Source organism: Lipotes vexillifer, unplaced genomic scaffold, assembly GCF_000442215.2.
Source record: "Lipotes vexillifer unplaced genomic scaffold, Lipotes_vexillifer_v1.1 scaffold1094, whole genome shotgun sequence".
In the NCBI taxonomy this organism is placed as follows: domain Eukaryota; kingdom Metazoa; phylum Chordata; class Mammalia; order Artiodactyla; family Lipotidae; genus Lipotes; species Lipotes vexillifer.
The window spans coordinates 3,983,831-4,004,844 of record NW_006792775.1 but is presented as its reverse complement, the minus strand read 5'-3'; the positions used below and the strand labels follow the sequence as shown (position 1 = coordinate 4,004,844).

At 55.7% G+C, this 21,014-nt stretch overlaps 1 protein-coding gene across 1 annotated transcript; it reads right to left on the bottom strand.

The window, feature by feature from the left end:
• Window positions 1–14,506: 14,506 nt before the first annotated feature.
• On the bottom strand, window positions 14,507–20,799 carry LTO1 (LTO1 maturation factor of ABCE1). The gene is made up of 5 exons (XM_007465971.1): window positions 20,750–20,799; window positions 19,270–19,375; window positions 18,084–18,154; window positions 14,860–14,977; window positions 14,507–14,575 (listed from the first exon to the last, which is right to left on the bottom strand). Exons 1-5 carry the CDS (start codon window positions 20,797–20,799, stop codon window positions 14,507–14,509), a joined length of 414 nt encoding a protein of 137 aa, XP_007466033.1.
• Window positions 20,800–21,014: the final 215 nt, after the last annotated feature.

The following is a 21,014-nucleotide window of genomic DNA, read 5'->3' as shown; positions in this document are numbered from 1 at the left end:
GAAAAACCTCACATTCGTCAGAATGGCCATTATTAAAAAGTGTACAAATAACAAATGCTGGAGAGGGTGTGGAGAAAAGGGAACCCTCCTACACTATTGGTGGGAATGTAAATTGGTGCAGCCACTATGGAAAACAGTATGGCAGGTGAGTTAAGCAAAAGAAAAGAAACGTCCCCGAAAACCTATCTTTAAGAAAAAAAAAAAAAAAAAAAAAAAGGAGAGGAAAAAATAGAATTTGCATAACCCTGAGCTGGAGGGGGGAGGAGGGCTGTGCTACAGAAATAGAGGATTTTATACCCCATAATCAACTAGTTTTTATATTCGTGTGTTTGTGTCTCTGTGTTATAAGGATAGGCGTTAACACAAGAAGCGAGTCTGCAGGGGAGGATTAGATTTGATTCTTTATGTGTTTCAAACAAACAAAGAAAAAGCATAAAAACGTTTAAAAAAAAAACAGGAAGAAGTCCACAACCCATTTTTAAAGTATAAGAGGGTTTTAGATAGAACTCTACCCGTGTGCTTTTCTTAAGGGCACAGCTTTAAAGCGGTTCTAGGCATCCTGTATCTCGCTTATGCATGTAGTCACTTTATAAGTCATTTGTTTATTTCGTAGGTAGGCATGTAACCTTCACCTTGTCGGTGGCTGATGTAACCTCTCGGCTAGGGTAGCGTAGAGTTCGGCATTTTCAAGGCCTGATCCTCTTTCTGCCTGTGGACCAACCACCTGAGGGGTTTGTCGGGCGCCAGCCTGCGCCTCGGTGACGGAAGGCCACCTCCGACTCCTAGCGTCCGCTACTAGAAAGAGAAAACGCAATAGTGACCTAATATATTCTATTTTTATAATCTTCATATTTTTGTAGTTACCTGTTTATGAGGTGCTGGTTTTACACCCAACAGATCTGCAGCCTGCTCACATCCAGGTGAAATCTACAGCTGTTTTTTTGTTTTTTGTTTTTGTTTTTTGTTCCTTCTCAATATTCCAAAACCATTCCATTTCAAAGCACTTTCAGTCTCTAGGTGACATCTCTGTGTATGTTGTGTGTGGAGGGGGCGGGGAACGGTTTCTTAATGGAATGGTTTGGGAATATTCCAGTACTTGGGTGCAGACAGGATGGCGAGGCAGGTGCTTGTCGATGTGGTGTTAGCGAAAGGGAGATGATGTTTTGGAGGGCTAGGTTCCGGTCAAGGAGAAGAAAATGTGCATTCATTCTCACACTGCCAGGATGATGTGTTCCTTTCCTCTTCTGTAGAGAAGCTGAAGTTTAGGGATCTTTCAGTGCCAACTGGTGTTTGAAAGTAGGGGCCTTAAAGGTTTACCTAGAGAACCAGCAGTTTCAGAGTTATCTTTAGATGTTTTGCAACGGAAGGTTTTTAAACACTAAAATATATAATTTATAGTTAAGGCTAAAAAGAATATTTATTGCAGAGGATGTTCGTAAGGCCAGTATGATTTATAAAGTAATGCAATCTCCCCTTGATTTACACACACACACACACACACACACACACACACACTTTTCTGCCTTAGATGTTGCAGGTGTAGGACAGTTCGTTAAAGTTAGGTCCTTTTATAAGAGAGGGAAAAAAATCCCGAGAAAAAACCACAAAGACATGGATTTGGCTAATTTGGCCTGATTGGCTTTTCACAGAGTGATCCAACTGGAGAGGTGTCAGAGTTATAAGCACAATTAGGATGCTGGAAACAAGTTCAGTTCCAATACGATCTCAACCCCGAACCCTCCTTTCAAAAAAGAAATTTAGCAACCGCTAGATAATTTGCACATCTTGGCTATGTACCTTTTTTGTAATTATTCTGTAGGGAGTGTTGAAGGGAGCTAGGAGGTGAAGGAGGAAGTGTGTGGAGGGGAGGTGGGCAGGGACCACGCGAGGGACAGGCTGCGGCTCCATTTTTCTTTATTCGCTGCTACCGATGACTTCCCAGTACAGTTTGGAAACAGATGCATATCGCTTCTCTTATCTTTCACATTGTTTTGCTGCTATTGGAGAATCAGCTTTTTTTGTTTTGTTTTACAATGTTCTGCCATGTTCTAGTTTGAATTTTCTCATAGAAGAAATGTATTACGGATGCCTTTTTTTTTTTTTGGTAGTGTCGTTGTTGTTGTTGTTTTTCTTTTTTTTTTTTTATGTGATCAGTTTTGACTTAATGTGATTACTGCTCTATTCCAAAAAGGTTCCTGTTTCACAATACCTCAAGCTTCACTTAGCCATTTGCAGACCAGGTGGTCAGGCTCTGTCTGCTGCTTCGGCAGACAGACACGCGGACGAGATCCCAAAAAGGACCTGGTGGGGATCCCCACCCCGCCGGGCCGTGTTCACGAGGACCCCCCGGGCGTCTCTGGAGACAGGCCATGTCCGTTTCCTTTGCCCTGCGCCTGTTATGCTGGACTCTCCATCTGACCTGGGATTTACCATCATCGTAGTTTTTACAGCCCGTATCGTTCTTTGCGTATAGCTATGAAAGTTGCATTATTATTATTATTATTATTATTGTAACAAGTATGTCTTAATGTGCCATTGTGGTGCTGTGCTGTAGGACTCGGTCATTTGGCATGATTGGAATCGCTTCTGGCCTGTGTCACAGTTTGGGGTGTGTTGTATCTGTTATTAGTGTTCTGTTTGTCGTTCTGGTCATTATAGCAAAAATGCTCCTTTAAAGAGACTTCAGATCTCAATGAAGCCAGCCAACAGTGCTGTGTGCCCAAGAGCCGCCTAACACGCTGCCGAACCAAAAGGATTTGGATTTGCACCGTCCGCGGCGGCCCCAGGCGGGGCAGCCCGTGCGCTTCAAGGCCATTGGCAGGTGCAAACCCACCCCACCCCACCCCTGCAGGAACCCTGCTTCCGCTTACCTCAACCATTCTGGCTGCGGCATCTCTGTCTGAACCAAACGGGGTCCGTGAGGGACGGTCTGTCCGTGGTCGGGGGTGAGATGTGTGTGCTCTAAGGCCAAAGGCCAGTGGCAGGTCCGGGAGCACAGGAAGTCTGTCCCGTGACCAGCAAGTCTGAGGGTCCGGGCGGGCAGGCACTTGGGGGTCTGTGTGTGTTTTTGGTTGCACACCACGGTGTTTCCCAGCACAGACATGTAACCGGCACGTTTCCAGCAGGAAACAAGACAAACATGAAAAGTCTAGAAATAAAATTGGTAAAACCCCAGTGCGGTGTCCGCTTGTCTGTTTCCTGGGGCGGGCAGGGAGCCAGGGCCATGCGCCCCAAGTTCCTTGGATGGGGTTGGCAGGCGGGTAGGGGGCCCGCCTCGGCCCTGCGGACACCGGGGCCAGGCCATCCTCTGTCGTGGGGGGCTGCTCTGGGCACCGTGGGCTGTTGGGCTGCATCCCCAGCCTCCACCCGCTAGATGACAGGACTGACCCCGGGCGTGACAACAAAAATGCCTCCAGACATGGCCAGCGGTCCCCTGGTGTTGCAGAAGGAGGGTGTGATGCTCTCCCAGCCGGGAGGAAATCCAGACCAGAGGTCAGTAGTGGGAGAGGGCCGCGTGGACGCCCCCAGAGTTTGAGGACGGGCTTGCAGGCGGCCCCGACCACCTCAGACTACGGCTCTGGCCCCGGTGACATGAGCCCCGTTGATCAGCCGCCTCCCAGCCCACGTCTGGCCAGTTCGCCCTCCCAGGTTATTTGCAGATAGGAAAGTAAATGAATGCGTTAACCCTCTTCTGGCACAAACTGCTGTTTGCTCTGGGTGAATCATGGCCCCAAGGTGCCCTGAGCTCGGGGCAGGGGGGGAACAACGCCAGTGTCCGGGCAGCGGTCCAGTGGCCTTTCACATGGACCCGGCGACCTGGGAGGCCTGGTGGACACCTGTGACATCCACCTTTGGGCTCCAGATGCCTGCGAACTGGCCGCGTTCCCAGCGCCGGTGGAGGTGGGAAATGAATCTTGGTCCCAGTTCTGCGGGGCCGGGGCCTCTTCCCAGAGCCTGGAGGTCCCCAAGTTGCCCTCACCCCCCAGCTGAGCATTCGGCGAGCGCTCCAGAGCCAGGAGGAGGCTTGGGTCACGCGCCAAGGATGGCACTACTTGCCAGGTCGGTTCACCGCAGCCCTAATGAAGCGCCTGCTGTGTGCCAGCCTGCCCAGGGGGTGCCCACAGGGTCGGTGGGGCCTGGAGCTTCTGGGAGGAGGTGGGGTGTGCGGGTGCCGGAACTGCTGCCTCCCTGCCCCAGTCCCTCGCCGGCTGGGTGGGGACGTGAGGCAAGGCCCCTGCCCCCGGGGCCCACAGGGTGCTCTGAAAGGGGGTCCCGTACAGCAGGGGACCGAGGGACGGTCAAAGCCTCAGGAGGTGCCCTGAAGCCCAGGGCCTGCTCTGCACCACTGCGGTGGCCCAGCCCCAGGGACCCGCTAGTCTGTGTCAGCACCAGGGCCCAATGACATCGACGACCATGGGCGTACAGAGGGGCCCAAGCGAGGCTCCGATGCCGCGAGGGCCTCGGGGTATCTTGAGGAGCAGGGCCAACACTCTGATTGCATTAAGTTCCAGCGAGAATCCGGACAGAGGAGGCCGGGGGGCCGGCCTGCACTCCACAGGCAGCTGGACGCACAGGACGCCAGACCCGCGGGGCTGTTTGATGGTTTCTAATGTTGCAGGTGGAAAATCTGTTTGTGGGCTGACAGGTCGGACAGTGAAAAGGAAGAGGGCGTGACGGGGAGGTGGCCTGTGAGGCACAGGGGGAGGGTGCGGGGGAGGCAGGGGCAGGGGCGCAGATGGGACCCAAAGTACACAGAGGGTTTGGGCCGTGTGAGGAGGGTCCCGGAGCCCCCCCAGGGCCGTCTCCCCCGCCGTGAGGCCCCTGGAGGAGGGGCAGCAGGCTTCTCTCAGTTATGCCACAGGCCCAGACCTCTCCAGCCGCCCACGTCAGCTCGGGCATCCCCTCATGGGGAACCCCCACCATGGAGGTCTGGCTGCCCTGAGCATATCAGGAAAACAAAAACTGGCCTTTGGAGACAAAGGCTTCCGGTGTCCACTCCACTGCCCCCTCCCGGAAGCCCGAACGCCTGCTCTCACTCCAGCCCACGGCCACTCACCTGGGGCCTCCCTGCCTCCCAGCCAGTCTCCCTGCTCCAGGTGGGCCCACCACCCTCTCCCAGAACCCCCTGGGGCTTCTAGCTCCTTCCGGCTCCATCCAGGGTCCCGGGGCCTGGCCCATCTCTCTAGCCTCGCCCCCCGTCTCCCCCAGCCTCAGGCTCCTCATTCCCCGAAGTTTCTGCCCAGGGGACTGCAGGACGCACCACTGCTTCTGGCCTCCAGTTTTGGGGGGCAGCGCCCACCCCCTGCTCTCCCCCAGGCTCACAGGAGACTCTGCGGTGTCCTCCACCTTGCCCCGGACAGGTGGCTCTGCCGGTCCGGGAGTCATTACACGTGGTGTTCCCCCTCCGGGCTGCGAGCCCTTGGGGACCGCTGTCCGGCTGGCCCTTCTCTGCCCACGCCCTGCACCCTGCCTGCGCGCAGCGGGTGCTGAGGAGTAGGGCCGCGTGCGGGCTGCGGGCTTTGTGAGCTGCCGAGGGCTGGGCCCCGCCTGACCCGGGTGCGGTGGGCAGACCCCGAGTTGTGAGGACTCGGGGGCTGGGGGTCTCCCCAGGGGCCGGGAGCACCTCATCACCCTGACGAGGCCCGATAAGCCCCGGGACACAGCCTGGGCACTTAGGCGAGTCAGTTCCCTGCCAGGGCCCCAGATTCGAGGGGCCCCAGGGCAGGCATGTTTGCAGAGGTGGGTACTGCTGGGACCCTGGGCGCCAGGCTCCCCACCTTCCCTCTGAGCCCATCCCTCCTGGAAGCCCGGCAGCAGCAGGGCTCGGCTGTCCCACCACGAGGCCAATCCCAACTCCGGGGTGCGGCTGCGTGGGGCGTGTGTCCCACACGCTGGTCTGGCCTCTGCCGTGCACAGGGCTCTGTCAGCCCAGGAATGTCTTTGATCAGGAGTTTATGCAGAGGGGACGCAAGCCCCTGGCCTCTAATCCGTTCCCACAGTCCCCCTGCCCGCCGGCCCCTGCCCTGAGCCACACCTCGGCCCAGCAGACAATAGCCACAGCCGGTGGGCGGGCAGCGCCAGGGACGAGGGCCGGAGGCCCACATCCGGGGCCATTGTCACCGCCACTCACAGGGCGCACAGGAGGATGGGGAAGCTCTTGGCTCAAGGGCTGCCGTCGGCCCAGAGCCTATCAGAGACGGCAGCGTCTGTTAATCCTTTCAAGTTTCAACTAGCAGCGAGACAGCCTCCCCAGGGTGGTCCCTCTAGAGCAGACCCGTCTAGCTGGAGGGTCTACCCACATTCTGGACCCCAAGCCCGCCGAGCACGCCGGGCAGTGTTCCTTCCCTGGTTCCATCACAGGAGGACAGTAGCTTAAGGTCACTCAGCACGTACTGGGGGCCGGGCATTGTGCTAAGGGCCAAACACACCATTTCTCCCTACATCTTTTTGTCGTTGTTGTTGTTTTGTTTTGTTTTTACGGCCGTGCCGCAGGGCATACGGAATCTTAGTTCCCTGACCAGGGATCGAACCCGCGCCCCCTGCATTGGGAGTGCAGAGTCTTAACCACTGGACGGCCGGGGAAGTCCTCTCCCTAAATCTTGAAACAGGCCCCAGGGGTTGGTGACAGGCAGGAGACACACTGGCAAGGGGGCCCTGTGGAGCCCACGCTCCTCTCGCAGGTACAAGTATTCCCGTCCTCCAGGTCAAGGGTGGGCAGGCTTCTCCACAAAGGGCCAGACAGGGAGCGTTTGGGGCTTTGCTGGCCATGGTCTCCATCCAGCTCCTATACTCCACTGCACGGAGCAGGCAGCCACGGAGGACAGTACGGCAACGAGCACAGCCAGGCAGGATCTGGGCTGAGGGTGGGAGTGAGCCGACTCCTGCTGGGGATGAGTAAACCGGGGCCCAGAGAGGTGAAGTAACTGAGCCAGGATCACATGGCGGGGAACTGACCGAGCCAGGCCAGTGGCCGAGTTTGTGTCTCTGGGGCCTGGGCCCCCGGCAGTCAGCTTGGCTGCCTTGCCGAGAACGAAGTCTTCAAAGATGGGCTCGAAGAAAACGCGCGAAGTCTTGAGTATTTTCACCCGACGGTCAGTGCGTGCACTCGGGGCGGCCCGGCTTTGCCAGGAGGCCCAGGGGTCGAGGTCAGGTCCACCCACGTCCAAGACTTCAAGTGAGCGGCCCCCGCGGCCAGGGCAGTGTCTTGGTCAGCCGGCCTGGAGAAGGGCGGCCAGGCACGCTGGCAGTGTCGTCTGACGTGGCCAGTCGTTGTTTGAAAAACACTCTCTCACACGTGAGCACGTTTTAGAGGAAAAGACCCAGGAGTTGGATCTCAGCTCTGCAACTTTCAGGCTGTGCGGCTTCGCGTTCTGGGCCTCAACTTTCTCACGCATAAAATGGGGACAGTCACGTCTATAAGAAGGGCGGCTCCGAGAGGGCATCCTAGCATCTGTGACACACCCAGCACGGAAGCGGGGCTCAGTCAATCTGTTCAGTGACCGCCTCCTGGGGTGACGCGAGGACCAATGGCTCGACGTCCATGAAGCATTGAGCACAGTGCCTGGTGCACAGGGATCACTCAGTAAACGTCACCATACTGTCAGTGTGACCACCACCATCCCGTGCATCGTCCAGGTGTGCAAGGAGGCCCCGCTGGTCCTTGGCGGGTGGTCGAGGCCATCCTTATTTCCCTCCTCTGGCAATTCTTGGTCTTTGTGCCCACACTGAGCCCCCCACCTGGTGTTGACAGCACCCAGATTTCACTCGGTGGGAACCACCGTTCTCAGCTCTGTGGCTCAGGTGGGACTGACCCCATCCCCAGCTCCAGGACAGGCGCCAATGGGCTCAAAGCCAACAGCACATCTGCCCCCCAGGACCAGTGGCAGGTTCAAGGGCGGATATGAAATCTAACAGCCAACGAGACTCAGGGAGACATTTTCTGGAGCTTCTGGAAAAGAGAGCACTCCACTCTGTTCCTTAGGACCCCTGGGGGCTGGCACAGCCCTTCTGCCCTGATAGGGGCGTCCATGGTGCTGCGGCCACAGGATGGATCCCAAGCGTGAAGCCGGTCGTGCGGGAGAGCAAGAGGGGGACCAGGCCTCCAGACGAGCTGCTGGAGCTGCCCATCACTGCCCGTTACTGTTTGAGTCCATTTGATATGAGTTTCCTAGCATTTTCAAAGCTTCTTAACTATCACACTGTTTGTGTGTTTTCTACCTTTTCTAGATGTAACATGTATTACTGATATAAACAACAGGGGATGAGACCAGGGGAGATCTTCGAGCCAGCCTTCACTGGCAGACCCTGTCTCGGCCCCTGTACAGAGCGAGCAGGGCCCCCCAAAGGCAGCAGCCTCTCGGGGGAGGGAGCCAGGGGGCTCCTGTGCCTTGAGATAACAGCGTCTTTCTGGAGTGTAGGTACCACCTGCCCCTCAGAGCAGCTGAGAGCACAGAGCTGAGGCAAATGCCTTAAGAAGGAAGCTCGCCACACGTCAGGCCAGGAGGAAGGGTCTGGACGTCACCACGTCCTGCCTCTTCACTCAGCAGACGGCCAAACAGCCCAGACCTCGTTATCAGTGTCCTGGGGCCGCTATAACAAGCCGTCAGAGTGGGTGGCCGCATCAACAGAGATTTATTCCCTCACAGTCCTGGAGGCCGGCGCCGTGCTCCCTGCCCCAGGTCTCACGGCTGCTGGAAACGCCCGGCGTCCCTTGGCTTACAGACGCCTCACTCCGTTCTCAGCCTCTGCTCTCGCACGGCTGTCTCTCCTCCACGTGTCTCTCTTTACATGGCATCCTCCTCTTCAAGGACACGGTCACGTGAGACGCAGGGCCCCCTACTCTAGTACAACCCACTGTGACGTACACCTGAGTCACAGCTGCAAAAAACCTTTTTCCCAAGGTCACATTCACAGGTCCCAGGGGCTGGGACTTCGTCACATCTTTTAGGGGACGTGGTTCAACTCAACAGATGTGTCTGAGCTCTCAGAGCTAGGGAACCTGTTCGTGGAGCACCCTGGGATTTCAGGGGCACATGCCCACCAAAAATAATGGAAGTTCAATAAATCCTTGCTGAAAGGATGGAGACAGCCTGCCACTAAGTCTTCAGTTCCATGGCCGTTTACTTGGGCCATGGGGTCCCCTGGCCCATCACACTCCTGAGTGGGTAGAAACAGGATCATATTCAGGTATCGCTCCAACCCTAGGGACCCAAGGCCCAGCTGATCTGGTAAAGGGCACCAGGGAGATGGGGCAGAAGCGCTGTCCCCACAGGGGCCACCAAGGGACACACCAGCAAGGGCCTCAGTGTCAGGTGAGGAGTTTAATCAGCCATCAGAGCTATGGAGAAGTTCACAGGCAAGGAGTGACTGTCCTTCTTGGGACACTGAAGTGAGCCCCTAAGTCCCGGTGGCTTGGATAGGTCCGTCCCTCTGGGAGCCTGGCCCAGCACCTGCACGACCCTCGTGTCCTGTGAGAACTGAACGCAGTGCCCACTTTTCTCTGATGGATCATACTCGCTTGGGGACATGTTTCCTGGGCCGCAGACCGGTTCCTCACTTCACTCACCAAGGAATGGAGTAACTGGAGTTGGGTCGACCTCACCAGTTACTTACAGGTTTTGATCTCTCCAAATTACGTTGTGTTTTCAGGTAGGGTGGAAGAGACATTCTCCACGGTGCTGAGCTCAAATGAAAGCTCACAAAGCGAGTCATGCCAAGGTCACCTCCTCCAAGAAGGCTTCCTGCCCACTTTCCCACTCCCTTATCCCCCAGGCAGAGCTGAATGCCCCCCCCACCCCACCTCCAGGTCCCCATCCAACAGCTGCAAAAAACCTTTTTCCCAAGGTCACATTCACAGGTCCCAGGGGCTGGGACTTCGTCACATCTTTTAGGGGACGTGGTTCAACTCAACAGATGTGTCTGAGCTCTCAGAGCTAGGGAACCTGTTCGTGGAGCACCCTGGGATTTCAGGGGCACATGCCCACCAAAAATAATGGAAGTTCAATAAATCCTTGCTGAAAGGATGGAGACAGCCTGCCACTAAGTCTTCAGTTCCATGGCCGTTTACTTGGGCCATGGGGTCCCCTGGCCCATCACACTCCTGAGTGGGTAGAAACAGGATCATATTCAGGTATCGCTCCAACCCTAGGGACCCAAGGCCCAGCTGATCTGGTAAAGGGCACCAGGGAGATGGGGCAGAAGCGCTGTCCCCACAGGGGCCACCAAGGGACACACCAGCAAGGGCCTCAGTGTCAGGTGAGGAGTTTAATCAGCCATCAGAGCTATGGAGAAGTTCACAGGCAAGGAGTGACTGTCCTTCTTGGGACACTGAAGTGAGCCCCTAAGTCCCGGTGGCTTGGATAGGTCCGTCCCTCTGGGAGCCTGGCCCAGCACCTGCACGACCCTCGTGTCCTGTGAGAACTGAACGCAGTGCCCACTTTTCTCTGATGGATCATACTCGCTTGGGGACATGTTTCCTGGGCCGCAGACCGGTTCCTCACTTCACTCACCAAGGAATGGAGTAACTGGAGTTGGGTCGACCTCACCAGTTACTTACAGGTTTTGATCTCTCCAAATTACGTTGTGTTTTCAGGTAGGGTGGAAGAGACATTCTCCACGGTGCTGAGCTCAAATGAAAGCTCACAAAGCGAGTCATGCCAAGGTCACCTCCTCCAAGAAGGCTTCCTGCCCACTTTCCCACTCCCTTATCCCCCAGGCAGAGCTGAATGCCCCCCCCACCCCACCTCCAGGCTCCCCATCCATCCCTCAGTGAGCCGTGCTCAGAGTCGAGGGCAGCTGATGGCCCACGCGGTCCAGGCCTCCCCTACTGCAGCCAGCACGGGTCCCTTCCCATAAAGCCGACTGTCTCTGCCGCTATCAGCTAGGTGCAAGACTGGTCACACAGACAGGCTGTGAATTATCAGGAAAATGAGACTCTGTCTGGCTAAGAATAACTTAAGCAAACCCCTTGACCCCCGCTGTGCTTAGGCCTGAGGTCTGCCACTTACTGCGACCGCTGGCACATCACTCAGCTCAACTGGGAGCCCCAGGCCCCCATCTGCCGGGGTGAGGGGGGCAGGCAGCGACCCCACCTCATAGGCTTTGTGGACACTTCAGTGACCCAAGGAAGGTCGAGGCGGCCACGAGCAGCCACTCGGTAAATAAGACTTCTTTTCCCTTCCTCCAAATCACTTCATTCTTTTCTCACCACTGGGTAGAGAAAAACAACAAGCTGAACGTGAAGTAAACGTAAGCGTCTGGGGCTGGGCTCTGGACTGTGGCTGGGTGTTTCCCACCACCCACCACGGCGCCTCTGAGAGTATAGTTCCAACGTGGTAAGTTCAGGTGGATTGATTAGCCTGCTTCCTCCCAATTACTGATGTTCTAAAAAATAAAATGAAGTTAACTTCAACTTTTTTTAAAAATAAAATTTATTTATTTACCTATTTATCTTTGGCTGCGATGGGTCTTCGTTGCGGTGCGCAGGCTTCTCTTTGCGGTGGCTTCTCTTGTTGCGGAGCACGGGCTCTAGGTGTGTGGGCTTCAGTAGTTGTGGCTCGCAGGCTCTAGGTGCGTGGGCTCAGTAGTTGTGGCGCACGGCTTCGTTGCTCCGCGGCATGTGGGATCTTCCCGGACCAGGGCTGGAACCCGTGTCCCCTGCATTGGCAGGCAGATTCTTAACCACTGAGCCACCAGGGACGTCCCAAAGTAACTTCAACTTTTAAGTGAAATGGTCTCCTTCTCTCCCAAGTTGAGTCTGTCCAGGCAGCCAGACAGGGTGGCTATTACAGGCCACCCTGTATTCACCCTATGGCTGAATTATGTCCCCACAAAAATTCATGTTGGAGTCTTGCCTCTCAGCACCTAGAATGTGACTATATTTGGAGATGGGGCCTTTAAGGAGGTCATCAAGGTGGGCCCCAATCCAACAGGGCTGGAGTCCTTAAAGCAACACCGACACACACAGGGACGACTGTGTGAGGACACAGGGAGAAGACAGCCGTCTACACACCAAGGAGAGGTCTCAGGAGGAACCGGCCCTGCCCACACCGGGGTCTCAGATTCCAGCCTCCAGGACTGGGAGACAGTGAATGCCTGTTGTTTAAGGTACCCACTGTGCGGCATTCGCTATGGTAGCCCCGGCTGACTAATAATGTGGCACAAAACATGCTGGGAGTTTCCGACAGGGAAGAGCAAGCAGGCCAGAGCGGTGGGAAATCTACGAGCCCCTGGAAAGGGGGAGATCCAACAAGCGTTAATATCCAACAGGACCAGGTGTAGGTGGACAGGAAGGGATGGGATGGGCTGGGGGAGAGGGCAAGCAGGATACCTTTGCCTACAAACAATGGAAGCCCTACCGAAGTGGCCTTGAACTAGGGCATTCATCAGCTCCTATAACCGAGGTTGGCCAACAGAGCACCTCTCGGGGGTCAGTCAGCACAGATGCTTGGCAATGTCCTCGGGCTGGGTCCTCTGGCTGGGCTCTGCCATGCCCAGGTCTGGCTTCATCCATAGCTGCTTGCAAGCTGTCATAATTCCAGGTGTGGCATCCCCACAGGACAACTTCCAAAAGAGATACCATCTCTCTCAAGAGTGATGTGACCTTTCCCAGAAGCCCTCGGGTGTCCACCGTCTCATCAGCCAGAAGAGCAAGTTCCCCGGACCCCATCGCTGCAGGTGGCATCACAGGAACAGAGTGGTTGTGACACGAACAGGGGCTCTGTCTGTACTGTAATCCAGAACATCTGTCTTGGGTGACCAAGGGGTCCTGGAAACTGGGTCTCATCCTCCAAGAAGGAGCCAGGCTGGCACAGGTCAAGTCCAGTGCCCAGGGCCCCTGAAGGTGATCGATGAGGCAGCTCGGCCCCGTGGGATGGGGGAAAGGAAGTGGCTGCCAGCTGCTCTGGCTGACACCTGGCATGGGAGAGGCTGAGAGAGACGGAAGGGGTCGGGGGGAGTGAGGTTTGGGGCAGGAGAGGTCAGTGATAAACGCACGCAGTGGCTGGCCAGGGGCAGCAGGACCTGACCCTTTCCTGAACATCACGGGGCGCCGTCCTGTCGCGGTAGCTGCCTCCGTGCATATTAATGAAACACGCAGACACAAACACAACAGAAGGCTGTTCAGTGAGACCCTGGTACCTCAACCCCAAATATCACGGAGAAAGGAATGAATTCGCTAGATGTCGCATCAAAAATGGTCCCAGGGCTTCCCTGGTGGCGCAGCGGTTGCGAGTCCGCCTGCCGACGCAGGGGACGCGGGTTCGTGCCCCGGTCCGGGAGGATCCCACGTGCCGCGGAGCGGCTGGGCCTGTGAGCCGTGGCCGCTGAGCCTGCGCGTCCGGAGCCTGTGCCCCGCAACGGGAGAGGCCACGGCAGTGAGAGGCCCGCGGAGCGCAAAAAAAAAAAAAAAAATCCACCCAGAAAAACGACAACAAAAGCCGCTCCATCCCACCAGCCCGGGATAAGCGCTGCTGGTGTCTGTGACGAAGGCGCACCTGAGGCCGTGCACCACGTACAAATGATGCGTTTTAAGTCCGGGCAGAAGAGAGCTCACGCTAGAAGGAGGCTGCGGTAAGGCTCCGAAGTTTCTGCGCACAGGGCGGTGGCCTTAGAGTCTCCTCCCCTTGACCAGTTTTGCGGCTGCAGAGCCCCAGCCACCCAGGGACACAGGAAGAGCACGTCCCAGCTTCCTGGGCACAGGGCTGGCCTCTGCTACTCTCAGCCAGACGCCCACATGCACGGCCACATGAGAAGCCCCAGGACTCCACGGGGCATAGCGGGGACCTGCAGGCAGGGTCCCCTGAGACTGTGGGTGCAACCGTGCATTCCAGAGCGGGCACCAGGAGACAGGGCTGAAGTCCCAGCTCTGCCGCCCACTGCCCTTGGACCAGGCAGTCTCTTGGGCCTCGGTTTCCTCATCTATAAAATGGGAATAACGCCTACCTCATGGGCTCCCGAAGGGACTAAATAAAACATGAGAAGCAGGTCACAGCACTGGCACATCTCAAGGGTCAATAAATGTCACAGTACCCATCACTCCTTCCCATTAACCTGCTTCCTGTCAACCCTGTGGCTCTCATTTTTTAAAAAACTGTCCCTCTGAGCACTGACCAAAGCCCGGGGAGTAAAGGGGAGGTTTATCCTATCCAGAGCCAACCCGAGTCTAGATCCAGCCAGGCCTGCCAAGTGACGAGAACCCGTGAGCCAGGGGCCTGGACCCTGGCTGGACCAGAGAAGAGCAGCCCGGTGAGGGCTCTGCCAGGGCCGCGTTCACGCTGCAGAGCAGGCAGGGCCCAACAAAGGACGGGCCTATGTGGAGGGGCCCCGTGGCGGGCACGGAGGCCACCCGGCAGACCTCGGGGTAAGGAAGCCCTTTCAGCGGCCAAGCTGGAACCCTCCCTGCAAAACAATGAATCACCCATCATTGTTTTGCCTTTAATCACATTTTTAAACACTTAACATACGAACATCTGTTCCCTGATGTTTCGTCTTTGTGCGTCTGTCATCCTCAAAATGAAAGTCCGGAACCTTCTGCGCTAATTTTAAAGTCGGGCCGCACGTTTAGTAATGAACAAAGCTGAAAAAACACAAAAGACAAAATATGTTTTTTTAAATTAGAGCAGAAGTCTCTCTCTAGCTGCAACTCTACTTGTCTAGGCCACCTCCCTTCAAGAAGTTCTCACACCCGTTCCCTACATGGTCCTCGGTTTCCTTACATCGACACACACAAAGATTTGCTTTACTGACCATTTATATGTTACCAGTGGCCCCCAAACCATTAGTGAAATGAGCCCCCAAGGGCTGCCCCAGCTACATCTGAGAAAGGCACCCTGATCAAAAAGAAACACACAGGACACAAACCTGCTTAAATTTCCCTCTAATTCTGTCTAAGTCTTCATGAAGTTTATCATAAGTAGGGTCATCATAAGGGAATTTCTGAATCATTCCAATCAACGATTCTAAGACCTTCATCTTTTTGCTGTAAAACACAGAAATAAAGACTTTTGGTCCTTTGCACACAACAGGCTCAGCTTACCTAACAGCGATGCCGCTCAATGGCTTTAAAGTGGTGGTGCTGAGCATGCCTGGCCTCAGGCGCTGGTGACTAACTTTGTCATCACACTAAACAACCTTTACTCACCTGGCAGTGTGAGCCCGCCCACACCCGCATCTGGACATTAGGAGCGAACTGACCTTACAGGGACGGCTCCACCCGGACCCAGAGGCCAAGGCAACACCGACAGTGCCGGGCACAGCCCTGCCTGCTCCGGACTTGGGGATTTTCCAGGATCTAAAATCTTCACACTCAGAGCCTCTGGGAGTTTAACAGCAGGTAAACCGGCAAGCCCCCTCCATCCATAGGGCAGAAACCAGTGGCTGGTGTTTGAGTTCGGCTCCCTTTCCCAGGAAGACGAGGAGCTCAGCTGGTGGGCAGCCTGGAGCGCAACCGCCCCGGGGCACTCAGGTATTTCACATCTCTGAGCCTCAGCGTCCTCATCTGTAAAATGGGGCCTTAACGGCCACCTCCCAGGCTCTCAGGAGGATAAAGCCCAGAACGTGCTACAGAGTAGGGGCTCGATAAACGTCAGTCTCCTCGCTTCATCTGGGAGGGTGGGTGCCCTCTGGGTCGCAGGCAAGCGACCCTGCCGAGCCACCTTCCCCTCACCACATCTGATCCCCAGGGTGTCAGGAGCATGCCAGATATCTGATCCCTGGGAATCCTAAAGGACTCATCCTTAGGATGAAGCAATAGCCATTCAAAGTGACCAGGACCTGCTCACATTTGCGGTTTTTAAACCAGTTTAGAAGAACTATGATGGGCACCTCTTGGAGAAAACACAGAACTGCAAAAGGTCAGAGTGAGTTAAGTAAAGCAACAAAGCACTTGATTTCCAGGGAGTTGCAAGGCAGATGCCAACATGCGGGAAACGGCTGAACCTGCCACGATACAATGACTACCACCCACTCCCAGCTCTGCAAGCAGCGACGGGTCATTCCTGCCCTCCCCGGTCAGTGAAGCTACTCCAGACACACCCAGCCCATCGCACGGTCAAAGCCAGTGGTCAAAGCCAGTGCGTGTCAGGAGGGTGTGACCCGCTCACAGCTGGTGTAAGGGAAAAAGCCTTCACCCAACTGCGGAAGGGGCAGAGGAGCGTCTCAAAGTGGGTCAGAAAGCTACAGTCACCTGATGGAAAGGTCTCCATCCTTCAGGCTGAGATATGGCTCTCCACACAGCTTCTCTGGTGTCAAAATTCCCTTAGCTCACTGAATGATAACACACATGGCAGGTGTTTCTCTTTTAACATCCTTACTTGAAACATAAAGGAAGCAGATCCTTTGGCCACCTTCTACCATTTTTAAAAAAACTGTAGACTTAGAAAATCCAAAAACCATTGCTCTAAGATAAAGGGTTTTAGGCTGTGTTTCAAAGGGCTCCCCGGGCTCTGCTGGTGGGGTGGGGATGGCGGGGCAGCGGGCCACGGGCCCTCTGATGGACAGACCGGGGGCGCAGCTTTAGGAAGGGAGGGAACCCCTGCCCTGGGGTGCGGATTGGCAGCCCCCAGGTGCGAGACCCTTCACACCCAGTGCAGGGCCCTCCGTGAGCCGCAGAGGAGAAGGGGAGGTTGCTGGAGCATTCCAAGTCCGTGCGCCCCACCCCACCTTCGTGGACCGGGAGTGGGGAGCCACGCTCCGCTCCGACAGCCGCCCAGTGGCGCCCGGGGCTGCCAACCACTGTCCCAACCTGACCGCCAGCTACCCGCCCACTCCCACTGAATCTTCAGAGGAAAATCTCCCCAAGATGGCCCTCGGATGATGGACGAATCTGGTCAACTCCCACGTGCTCAGTGACGTGACAAGTCAGAGAGCAGGCGACCCCACGATCACCCAGACTGTCTTGAGCATCCCTGCTCTGACATTTCCATATGGCTGTGGCCCAAGTTCTAGAAATTCAAAATATTCCAAATAAGATGGCAGGTCACGTGGACGGGGGAATGCCAGCTTCCCTGCTCTGTTATCCACTCTCCTGGCACCCCTCCCAGGCCAGGCAAAGCCACCAGACATCAAGATGATGCAGAGCAGCCGCCGAAGCCCAGTGTCGGCTCCCATAAGCGGCAGGACGGCCTTTCACATGGGGGTGCGTTTCCAACTTAAGAGTGAAGACCGTGGGTGGGGACAAGGTCCCGGGGCTTCAGGTAGCAGCAACCAACAAGAGCATGCTCCAAAGGCTACAGACGGGCTTCCCTGGTGGCGCAGTGGTTGAAAATCTGCCTGCCAATGCAGGGGACACTGGCTCGAGCCCTGGTCCGGGAAGATCCCACACGCCACGGAGCAACTAAGCCCATGCACCACAACTACTGAACTTGCGCTCTAGAGCCCGCAAGCCACAACTACTGAGTCGTCATGCCACAACTACTGAAGCTCACGTGCCTAGAGCCCATGCTCCACAACAAGAGAAGCCACCGCAAGGAGAAGCCCACGCACTGCAACAAAGAGTAGCCCCCGCTCGCCGCAACTAGAGAAAGACCGCGTGCAGCAACGAAGACCCAACGCAGCCAAAAATAAAAAAAATATAAAGGCTACAAACACTACAAATAACAGCTCATGGTTACTTAGTGCTTCCAGGTACCTGACACCTGTGAAACACATGAAATGGGTCATCTCATTAGCAGACCTTTCAGCTACATTAAAAAACCCAGTGACAAGGGAGTCACCTTTTCTGAGCCCTGATCATACCAAGACTGTTCTGCTCTGTTTGTTACAAGCTCAGAGGAAAGATGAATGAGAAGATAATGTCATCTTCATCGTGGTTTGACTGGCAGGGTGACTGAAAGGCTCTGAGCGCCCTAAGGCCTCCAGGGCAAAGGCAGGGGGACCCGAGGGCCCTGGGGGAGTAGTAATAACACCGGAGGTGTGCCCGGCGCCCCCTAGTTCCTGTTTCCTATAAACCTCGTGAGACATTTCAGGTTCGGCCTGGTTATTTCTCCACTTTACAGGTGAGGAGACTAACCGCCCAGGGTCGGAGTGAGCTATGAAACCGGAACTTCCCGTCCAGACACCGAAGAAGAAAGAAGGCTCAGCTTTACCTGTCTTTCTCAGTGGCGCAGCCATGCAGGAGACACCTCCAGGCAAAAGCAAAACCTTGGTAGCACCCGATCTGTGAATTTACGAAACATTCAAGAGTGAAGTGACTAACCAACAGCTATACTTGATCTAAACATCAAGCCCTCAAAACAAAAAGGGGGGCGGGGGCCCGGGGGCAGTGGTGCTTCTCCTCTTGCTGTTCTGGAAGCACCCATTGGGCACCAGGCTACAGAAGCTGGAGGTCAAGTCACCAGCGGGGCAGCCAGCCTCCAAGGTGGCCCCACTGGACCCCACCTCCCCACCCCCTGGTATTCCTGCCCTGTGCGGCCCCCTGACCGGATCGGGGTGACCTTGATGAGCAGAACACACAGGAAGAGACAGCACGTGACCTCTGACCTCTGAATCCAGGCACTGACAGACGATGCCACCTCTGCCCTGCCGACGTGGGCCACCCGCACAGTGTCACGAGGACACTCAAGCAGCCCTATGGAGAGGTCCACGTGGTGAGGACAGCCGTGTGAGCAGCCATCTGAGAAGTGGCTCCTGCAGCCCCAGCAAGCTTTCAGCTGACTGCAGGCTGGCTGACTCTTAACTCCAGCATCCAGAGACCCCGAGCCGGAACCAGCCGGCTCAGCTGCTCCTGGACCACAGACCCTCAGAATCCGTGTGAGATAATAAACACTGGTTATCTTAAGCCCACGTGTCTTGTGCTGATTCATTTTGAAACAACACACACCTAATACAGTCCTCACGGCCTCAGACGTTAGTGTTTAGGGCCAGTTATCTCCATAAGTGAGGGCCAATCTAGGTCGAAGAGCAGGAGAAAAGGAAAATCAGGGATTTTATGGAATTTCAACAGAAATATAAATGGCACGTTTTCACAAGACACAGGGTGCTCACTCTCTGGGGAGGATTCAGCTGCCTTAAGACACAGGGCAGCACCGTGACACTCGACGTCGACTGAGGTGAGGGGGACTTGTCTTTTCTTTCTCCAGCCCACCTGACTCCATCACCTCCACACAGCAACACCCTCTGCGGGTTCTGTCCTGAGACGATTTCTCCGCCAACGTTCTATCTAGCCTACTGCCATGTGAAGAGGCCTGAAGTGGTGGCTCCATCACACTGATCAAGGCAAACTGTCAATGGTAAGAGAAAAGGATTCCTTTCTAAGTGGGGGGTCCCACTTACCTCAGATCCGATTTTAGCTCCATGTAGCGTGCCATACCGTCTTCCTTCAATCAAACCCAAACTAATTCCTTCTTCATAGCCTTCCTGATAACCTTCCCCGTGAAACCTGCAACAGAGAAGAGGAAGCGTGAGCAAATAAGCAGGAGAAAGAGCATTCTTCCTGCAAAAACTTTCCTCTTCCACATCACCCAGCCCTAGCAAGACAACACCTAGTACTGTAGAAAAAGAACAAAATTTAAGCCAGAAAACGTAAGTTCCAATCTCAGCTCCACCCCTCCCTAAGTCTCTCCGTCTGGCGAGTCGCTGTAATTCTGGAAGCCCAATTTACCTCTTGTACAAAGAGGAAGGTGGGCTAAATCGGTGATTCCCAAACCTGGCAGAATATCAGAAACACACAGGAAAACTTCAAAGATACAAATTCAGGGGCGTCACCCCTCGTATTCAGTAAGTCTGGAGTAAGGCCCAGGAATCTGCTTTGCAGGATGTCCCCGGTAATTCATCTGCAGCCAGGTCATCGAGCCCCACTTCTGGGTCTGTAAGCTAGACTGTTTGGTCAAGTGCTTCACAAAAAACCACAAAAACTCTGCAACATGTACCGGGCTTTCCATCACATCTCAGGAGGCTAGCAAGAAGAAACGCCATCAGATGATCACAAAATGTACCGTGACCGTGGTGCCTGCAGTAGAATAAAGGCTCTGACTTTGAAGGCCCAGCAGTGTAATTGGCACCAGCATAACTTGCAGTCACCAAAGTGAAAGGGGTGTGCTGGAGCGCCCAGTGAGGCCGAGGGGACAGCTCCCACTTACTGGCTGTGTGGTCCTGGGAGTGACCTTGCCTCCTCATCTGAAAGACAGGGTGAAGGATAGGATCCCCTTCACAAGTAGAGCTAAAATAAATAACTGGACACAACGCTTAGCTCATCGTCCAATTCACAGCAAACTCCAAATAAACGTCAGCGACTGTTTACTGCTCACTCTCTTTCTTAACTGACATCTACTGATGTCTCAAGTGGGCAGGGCACTGGACGACAGCCACAAAGCAACCAACAGCTCCCCCGTCACAGCCCTAGGCGCTCCCCGGGGACTCAGGAGGGAAAAGGATGACGCCTGACACATTTAAGAGCATGTCCGTGAATGCTGCCGTATGTCCTACCACTGAGGAACAAGAAAAGGGGCAGCGCCCAGATGGCAAAGGTCCGTCCCACCCGAGGAAGGGGCGTCCCTGGAGGGAGGCAGTCACCAGACCGAGCAGATGCGTGAGGCAGCCCCGGACGGGGGAGGCGGATCTAGAGGAACAGCTGGGCACGTGGCGCTCGCCCGAGAGGCCGATGAGCAAAGGAGAAACAGAAGCATCTCAGGCCCTCTCGCGCCAGCCGCCTTCTGAGCCACAGCGCGTTCCCCCAGGGCCCGGGCGGCCGCCGCAGCCCAGCGGCTGAGAGCAGACCTGCTCGGGTGGGGGCCCGGCCCAGCCCCCTACCCACCTCTCATCCGCCATCACGATGGCGTCGAACATGTCCTGACTCCCGGCCATGGCGGCAGCCGGCCCGCCCCCAACCCCCGCCCCTCGAGCTCCGGCGCCAAGCGCTGCGGCCGCAGACCCACGAGCCTAGGAAACAGACGAACCACTTCTGAGGAGGCGAAGTCCACTTCCGGAGGCGGCCGCGCGGCGCAGGCCGGGTAAGGACGGCACGCGGGAGGGCTCAGCACGCGCCGGCGCGGGGCCAAGCCGCGTGCGCGTCGGTGGCG